This window comes from Colius striatus, chromosome 3 (assembly GCF_028858725.1).
Source record: "Colius striatus isolate bColStr4 chromosome 3, bColStr4.1.hap1, whole genome shotgun sequence".
Lineage (NCBI taxonomy): Eukaryota > Metazoa > Chordata > Aves > Coliiformes > Coliidae > Colius > Colius striatus.
Genome location: NC_084761.1, coordinates 17,504,959 through 17,513,670, shown reverse-complemented (window position 1 = coordinate 17,513,670; position 8,712 = coordinate 17,504,959). Strand labels below are relative to the sequence as shown.

General features: G+C 51.9%; 1 protein-coding gene across 2 annotated transcripts in view; it reads right to left on the bottom strand.

Annotated features, from left to right (window-relative positions):
* Positions 1-6,922: 6,922 nt before the first annotated feature.
* Positions 6,923-8,712, bottom strand: part of GRID2IP (Grid2 interacting protein) — a 35,791-nt gene continuing 34,001 nt past the window's right edge. For both annotated transcript variants that reach the window (XM_061993386.1, XM_061993387.1), the window contains 3 exons: positions 8,043-8,161; positions 7,424-7,588; positions 6,923-6,994 (listed from right to left, as the gene is read on the bottom strand). In XM_061993386.1, coding sequence (XP_061849370.1) covers positions 6,923-6,994; positions 7,424-7,588; positions 8,043-8,161 — 356 coding nt within the window. The remainder of the gene's footprint in view (positions 6,995-7,423; positions 7,589-8,042; positions 8,162-8,712) is intronic.

Genomic DNA, 8,712 nt, shown 5'->3' with positions numbered 1-8,712 from the left:
CTCCTCCTCCTCTCACTGAGGCTCAACCTTGCTTTGAGAGAGGGCAAGAGACGAGTGGCAGCCCTGGTGTGGCCCAGGCAGGAGCAAGACCCACCTCAGGGCAGTCCCTGGCTTGGCAGCAGCTCCTGTCAGTCACCAGAAATCCCTGGGCCCAGCACCCCAGCCACAGCACAGGTTGGGGTTATTTCTCTTACCCTGCTGAGCCCAGGAGACGGTCCCTCCAGAGAGGGGCTTAGCTGGCAGTCCCCGGCCTCAGCGCTGTCACGCAACCAGCTCAGCTCCAGGTCCTGCCCTGGCGTCACCGGGCTGGCTTAGACCAGGTGTCTGCTGGTCCTTGTCCTCCTTCTGCCTATGTGGATGGCCAGGTCCTTTGGCCTCTCCTGCACTTGTAAGATGTTCCTTATAAGCTCCCCACTGCCAAAAAGCTGGAGAAGGTGGGGCAAAGGATGGCCTGCACCAGCCCGGGGCTCCCGCAGCAGATGGTTGGACAGCAAGCAGTCGAACGAGTTCTTCCTCTGAATGTCAGGTGCGGAGCGAAACAGACCGAAACATCCACCCTATCCCTCAGTTGCGTGTTTCACAACCTCCACCAGCTTCACCCCTTCGTGGATGTGTTGAGCTGCTGCTGGAACCTGCCCTTACCTCTCCTCTGGCCTGAAGTGCAACGGGCTACTCTTGGGCCCCGCCAGCACTGCCAGGCACCCCCTGCCCAGGCGTGGGAACAAAGCCGAGAGGGAATGGAGTCGCAAGCGTGATGGAGATGCAGCAATTTCTGCTGCTGAGCGGTGCTCAGGAGGGCAAGCCCTGCCCTGGGTCCCCAGTACACCCAGTCCTGCAGCACTGCCTCTGCCTGGTACAGGGCTGCTGGGCTTCTGCATTTACAGAAGGGCCCATCCCAGCATCTGCTTTTCGACAGCTGGGGGAGTTGTATCCTGGGACATCAGCAGCCTCTAGCACAAGAGCCAAAGATGATACAGAGCCATGTTCTGGCTGAGTGGCAGCAGTGGCAGTGCTGGGCTGAGACCAGGGACTTGTAGCACCTTGGCAGAGTCATTGCTGTGCCCTATAAAGCCCCCAGATCCCACCGAAATCCTTGCAAGGATGCAGGGCTCTGATGATCAAAGGACCAGAGCTATCTTACCTCTTTAAGAGGCAATGTATCTTGACTGTTGCCAAGTTTTTATTGGCACGCGTAACCTCTAACTAGGAAAAGAGAAATGAGCTTTGGTGTGCCAGCCTTGGGAAGTTGCTCCAACATCTCCTGATTATTTATTTGCAGCTCTGATATTGCTGTTTGTTTTCACCTCGAGACACTTCCCATCTCAGGGCCCGTGGCAGGTGGTTAACACAGGCAGCACAGCCAGCACTATAGGCTCTATACGCTCAGCTCCCATGGAGTTCAGGCACACCTGCAGGAGAACGTGTCTTTCCCCCCGAAATGCGTGTGGACTTGGGGCAGAGCTCTGCAGGCATTTGTTGTGCCTGTCAGTAAAGAAAGGAACCGAAGGATACGCCCCAGGGGAAATTCCCAGAACCCGGTTAAAGCTAGTTTTGTATCTCTTAGAGCCAGGAGTGAGGCTGGGTGTTAGGAAAAAGGCAGTAGACTGAGCTGCTCTGATTTCAGATCCTAACTCTGCCACGGCCCAGTGGAAATTTTGCCCAATTTGTGAATTCAGCTCACGGCCTGGTCTCCCTCAGTTCCTGGCACAGGCAGCAGCACTTTCCTTGCCAGAAATTGAGAGGAAGAACATTCGTGGCATTGAAATTAAGCAGCTGAAGCCAGCCCTTTATCAATGGTACAGGGAGAGACGCAGCCCACGTGGGTCTCGAGTAACCCTTTGGGACTATATTTCTCTAAATGCCTCCTCAACGGGATTTTTTACAGCATTCCCAGGTCCATCCACCTCCCAAAGCCAATTGCCTGGGCTGAGGCACAGCCCGGCAGCAGCCCCAAACCCACCCACCGACTGGGGGTCCCCAACTCGCGGTACAAGCCGAAAGGGAACTTACTGTGCTCAGCTGGGTCTCATTCTGTTCCCTGTGCCGGGCACCACCAGCCTCTGCCAACTGACAGGCAGCTTAAATATTGCCAGAGAATCGGGATTTGCCAGCGGAGCTGTTAACAGTGTCACAAGGAATGAGAAGGAATATTTATAGTCAAAGTTAAACTAATTGCCCGAAGTTGCTCTTTCGATCTCCTGTGGCTCCAGTGAGAAGTGTATTATTTTCATTATCAGGGCTCATGGGTCAAACTCCACAGAGTGCCATCCTCTTAAGCAATCTGCACAGCTAGAGAGGGGACAAGTAACAATAAAAAAAATCCCTGCTGATGTTCTCCCATGCTGACAGCTCGTGACACAGGGGGAGCTGACAGCTAATCCTGGCTCTAAGTTTATGCCTAATCTTTACGAAGAGCAGGGTTCATCCATGGGCTGGGGTTCATAACTCATTTCTGAGTCTGTAGGTTAGTCCCAGAATTGAGTTCCCTCCTGGGACTGTGCTGGAGGTTTTGGCTTCAGCATCATCTGTCTGAAGAACCTGATAAACACGAGGCCAAATAACATGCAGAGAATGGTGCTGAAGAGGGACCTTCCAGCATAGCAAGAGACTGTGGCAGGAGGCAGCTCACATGTCTCTGAAATCAAGGTGCACAGAGCCCCAGGGCAGCACTACTGAGAAGCTGCATGTCTTGCTGGGCAGTTCGAGCATGGGCACATCCTTGTATGAGCCTAATCCATGTCCCGACAGTGGAGTCATCAACCCCAATTTTAATGTGTGGGATCCCCTAAAGGCATGTTTTACTGGTGAATCCTCAACAGTTCCCTGAAATCTCAGCCCAAGCCAGGCAGCCCCCAGTACAGGTCCTACTGTTGTCCCTTTGCTCATCAGTCATGTCATGCTGTGACGAACTCCACTGCTTTCACCAAAGGTTTTGTGAAACTTCCCCCTTCTCTGACAATCTCAGCTGCTAGAATCAGAAATTCAGCTCTCACCTTCACTTTTGAGTTTTCTAGTTCAACAGTGCTGACAACTTTAAAAAGGAAAGGCAGCCCAGAAACTAAGAAACCAGGAAGCAAAGTAGGAAAACCTGGTATCTGTAAGTTATCTCATTGTTTCACACTTGGCTCACAGTTCTAAAGGTCTAAATTCTAAAGGACAAAACTAAAGGTCTTTGAATCTTGCAACTGGAGAGGCTTTAATTTGGTCTGATAGAATGTGGAAAGCTAAATGATGTTAGAACACAATCTGCATCATCCTCCACAGCTTCAAATTCAGTATCTGGGTGTCTTGTGCTACCCCCCAGTCTACATTGCTCTTTCCTGGCTTCCAGCCCTGTCAGTCTGAAGCTGAGACCTCCGTTTATCTTTTCAGCACCTTTTATGGCACCTGGAAAATAATTACAGATCATGGCCCTTCAAACCATTACCAAGATACTTGGAGAGAGGGTTCCTAGATGGTTCCACTTTGGTTTGGAGATGCCAGCCTGGTACTATTTTATTCCAGCCAGTGCACCAACAAGAGCTGTGATCTTGTCCTCGCTGTAACTTTACTAAAGCTGCTCATTTCCTCTCTGAGGTCTTGCATTTTTTTTTTTCTCCATTTCTTCCAGGAAAGAGTGAAAATCTTTAAATAATCCAGGGTTTGGAATGCAACCTGGGATTTTCAGGGTCATTGTTTCCCTGTCACTGTCAGAGGATGGAAGTGGCACCCCGTGGAGCAGGAGCCGTGCCATGGCTGCGCTCTCCACCCTGACCCCGTCTGCTGCCTGACTTATTATTTCCTTTCCGAGGACAGGCTTTCCTGTGAAGACGATCCCATGACCGAGGCTGACACAGGCATTCTGTTAGGGCTGAGCTGCAGACAAGGCTAAGAGTCCAGTACACCGATTCTGGGGGACAGATTACCTAGTCTTTGCAGATACCAAGAAAGAGCAAAGCAAGAAGCATGTGTGGTGAGTGATGCCGACCGTTGCGCGTACCACACTGCACAGGAGAGATGCGCCAGGTCACCACTTCTGTGATGAGAGGTGCCACAGCCGTGCTGGGCAGCCCTGGGGCTGCAGAAGGGCCAGGCTTGGGTGGCCAGGAAGGCTAAAGAAACACCAGGAGAACGTGAGCATTTTAATTGCACGTGCCCAGTGAAGGACTTCCACCCTTATCTTTGTGAACTCTCTTCAGAGCCCTTTCACAGCTGCTGGTGCAGTGGCCTCCAGTGATTGAGCAGGCTGCTGTAAACAAGCTAAACTACAACCAGGAAATCTGATATGAAGCTGGTCACTATCTATCTGCTGTTAGTGGAAAGCGAGATAAATTGCTCCAGGGACATAAACTCAACCTCAGCCAAGAATTCCTTTCCAGAGGGAAACAATTCACTGGCGCATACACTCGCTAAATGTTTTCTTCTGAAGGCTGCAGAACAAAAAGAATCATGCTATTTTAAGAATTTGCTGCTCATGCTCATCATACCAGCCTGAATGCTCTCGTGCAAGCAGGTCTCTTCACAATTATGCAGTTATTTTCCACAGACCAGCCCAAATCCAGCAAGGCCAGCTCCTGCATCTCTCTCCTGTAGATGTAGGCAGCCAATATTAAGAAGTGCAATCGCAGAAGCTGAGTTGAGTTTGAGAGGGTGTTGGAGTCTCCTTCTCTGCAAGTTTCCAAACCTGCCTGGACACCTTGCTGTGAACCCTGATGGAGGGGAACCTGGTTTAGAAGGAGGTTGGGCTGGATGATCTCCAGAGGTCCCTTCCAACCCCCACCATTCTGAGATTCTATTAAGGGCCAGATACAGAACTCCCCAGACCTTCACCTGCAGCTATTGTTTGAAGCAACTTTTTGTCAGAAGGCGGAGGAATATGCAGTCAGGAGGCAAAAGGCAGTAGCTTTATTTTAGGAACAGCACATAGGCATTGAGTACAGACTGAATTGTGAATATACATCGTCCCATTATCAAATAATATAACCATATGTCAGAAGTTCTGGTTCTCCGAAAATATTCACATAAAAATACCAAAGGGGTTGGAGTTCTAACTATTTGGAAAGTTACAACATGTAGCAAAATCTATGTACAGCATGTTCACATTTTCACTGACAGTTTCAAAAGAACCTCCAGTGGTTTAAATATTGAATGTTTTTAGAAAAAAAAGAAAAGTAATAATACATCAACTGACTGCAGTGTGCAACATCCCAAAGGGAAGGAGGGGCTGGGGGAGCACAGCCCTGTCACTGCTGTCGGGGCACAGGAGAGGCAGGGGCAGGCCGGGCTGGACCTCTGGGAACACAATGCTAGAAACTACCTGGCACTTGAAGCGGTATAAAGTGAGAACACTTGTGAAAATATCCTTCGCTCCTACAGCAGGGCTTGAAAAGTACTGAAAACGGACGGTTTGAGGGTCGTAAGGTCTCCCGTTAATAATGCACCCGGTGGTGATTCTGTACGTGAGCAGAGGCTGCAGCAAGAGCTCTCCCTCTGGCTACAGGGAGGGGGGGAGGTGACTTGTGCTACAGCTGTGGGAGCGCTTCTGCAGGACAGGACGCTGGAGCGTGTCGGGTTTGAAAGGCAACAGAAGCGTTTTGCACAGAATAATGCCGCACAATAGCAACGAGCTGGGGGTTTGCTGCCCTAAAGCTCTCTGGGGGCACTGTCTTGCCCCGAGGCGCATGCACTGAGCAGGGATGCTGCTAGCCCTTTGGTCCCAGGGGACCTCTCAGAGGCAATTAAGTCATCGCAATAACAACCAGCTGCTGTTGAAAGGTGGAGTTGCATGCTTGCAGAGGCCCCTGGGTATGCTCAGCGTGTAGTCACACAGTAAAGGGACTCCCAGGACCCCAGCCCTTGGGAGTGAGTAAAGGAGGGCAGGGGATATATTTCTCCCAGGTCTCTGCCGTGCCTTAGAGGTTGTACGTGTGGCTGCAGAGGACTCCATTTATTTCTAGGTTACCACAGGCTCTGTGCTTTCCAAGGAGGCACCAAAATGTTCAGGGATTTATGACTCCTGGCCAGTTCAAATAAGCCTAGTGCTGCTGATGTTAAACTCTTGGGAATGTTTCTAGGCCTGTCAGTCTCTGCCACACCTTTAAGCAAAGCTGATGTCCAGGAAGGAATCTGGGCTTTCTTTCCTCCCCAGTGCAGCAGGGTAGAACCAGACTGGATCTGTACTCAGGACAACACGGACATGCCAGAAGGGTTCTGCAAGGTCATATTGCTTTTCATCACCACTGGCCAGCAATGGCAGGGGATTAAACCCTCTAGACCACTTCCAGCAATCTCTCCTCCACTGTTCAAGTGGAGCTCCAGCCCCATGGTGCAGCTCAAGAGCAGAAGGGCTTGGTGAGGGATTTCCAAGAAGCTCAGCAGCATTGCTGCTCAGGGCCCTGGGGCAGCCCTCGTCCCCCCATGCTCCCTGCCCTGCTTGACCCACTCTGGCTGCCCAGAGAGTCTGTGGCTGGGCTTTCACCCAGCCCCAGGGCTGGCAGGGCTGAGTGATGCCAGCCTGGGAAAGCTGTGTCCTGTGAGGGCAGGTGCCTGGCAGGCATAGCCACGCTCAGGTACTGGCCACTGGGACATGGGGAAGGTCTCTCTGGTGCCAGTGATAGAAGTTCTGGGAACACAAGAGAGTGGGGTTTCACCCAGATGCATCTGAAATCCTTGACTCGGTAATATGCTGGAAATGGAGGATGCTAAGAAAGCTGTTGTGAAGCCCAGTGCAGGGTTTACCTTCGTGCCCCTGTGCCTCACCCTCGTGGATCCATCCACCATCACCTCTGGTGCCTTTTCAGTGTTCAGACTGCCCCGACCCCTCAGGCCGTGGTTCTGCTTGGTGATAGCAGGTGACAGCAGCGTATTTACAACCAAACTCAACAGGAGCAAATTGCACTTTGTTGGCAATAAATAGTTGCACCTCGCATTGCTGCAGGGCCTGTCACCAGGCGAGGGGGGAGCTCATCCTGGGGCTGCGCTGGCTCTCGCCGACCTGCACATCACTGAGTGCCCGCTGCAGGGAGAGAGCAAAGAGCAGGAGCTGAGGGTCAGGCAAGGGCAGCTGGGGGGGACAGGGAGATGTTTTAATGGTTACTGGCCACTACAGACCTAATTCTCCTCCCATTTCCCACTATATGAGCCCTGCCTGTCCTTGGGCCTGTTTTGGGGTGCTCTGACCCAGCCTTTTTTAGCCGAGAATGTCAGACTGTGACAACATCTGCTTTACTAACCCTGGGGCTGGTGCTTAGCCCATCAGCCCTCACCTCAGCCTCCTGCACTGGCCAGCCAACTTGTACATTAGAAAAATGGCACTTTACAGACACTCAGGCACATGTGCAAACAAAAAGCTCGTATCATTCCCACAGCTCACATGTAAGTAAAACGCTTCACTGACATCTAACAGGAAACCCCTTGCTGTCTGTCTTCGAGAAGGGCAACTCACCTCAAACTTGCTCATGAATTCTGCAAAAATGCCAAAGAAAGCTTCAGAAGTTGTCATTTTCGAGTCTTCCCCAAAGAAGGACAACACCTTGCTGAATTCTTCCATGGCCTTGTGCTGCAGGTCATCCAGGGATCGCATGGCAGGCTGGGCACTCTCCAAGAAGGACTGAGAGAAGTGGCTTAAGGGGAAACACCTGTACTGTGGGTCTGATACAGCTCAGGATCACTTCTGCTTATCACATGGCTGGGTTTTGTCTCTAGTCTAAGGAAGGACCTGCTGCAAATGCTGGCTGTGGCCACATGAAAAGGGAGCCCACTGGCATGCTCGCCTGTTCCCAACAGCACTTCTCTGGGAGGAGAGATGATTTGGGAAGCTTTGTGGCCTTGTGGCACTGGGTTTCTGCCACACAGACGCAGGTGAACTGGTGCTCACCACACAAGCTGTTTCCATGCTGGCTGAGCCTGAGTGCCCACCATGTTCTCACCAAGTGCTGAGGTGGTGCTTTCTCACCAGCCAGACATAGCCTTGCTCCCTACCAAGGAGGCACAAAGACAGATGCATGGTTTTACTCGAGGGCAGGAAGTCCCACTGGTGTTCTGCCACTTTCACAGAAGGATACGGACATCACAATTGCAAATCTGTCCTCTGCAGTAGCTGGCATGCTGTGACAGGCCATCTGTATGTCACTGACAGTGGTGTGCAGGTCCTTCAGGTCAGCTGTTAGTGTTCTCTGATTCACTACAGGAGAAGAGAGGAGTTGCCAGTGTTAGGAGACTCAGGTCTGGATTGCTTCCTGCAGCAAAGTGAGGGCAACGGAGCAGAGGCTGTCAGTCAGGAGTTCTGGGCTGCCTGTCTGCATGGCTCTGCACAACCTGCCTGCCTTGCCCAGGGCACAGTGGACAACCAGACCCTCATGCTGTGTTCCAGCAGGTTGCCAGCAGCCATTGCTGGGTACTCAGGCCAAGAGATGCCAAGAACCTCAAAAGGAGCTTGGAACATGCCAAGTACAAGGAGCACACAGGACTCAGTGGCACAAAGGTGGTGGTGGGCACACAGGTACTTGATCTGGGAGGAGGACAGAGGAGGTGCAGAGGAGAGTGGGACAAAGGGTAACAGCCAGGCATTTGTGGCATCTTCAGGGCATCTCATGGCAGCAGAAATGGGCAGCTCAGGCTCCTTGCTGTCCTGGGCAGCCAAGCCCTGGCTCTCTACAGGCAAGGGAGAAGGTGAATGGCCGCACATTGGGAGGTTTGGGTGCTGCAGCTCTGTCGCTCTGTGGCCTCTACGAG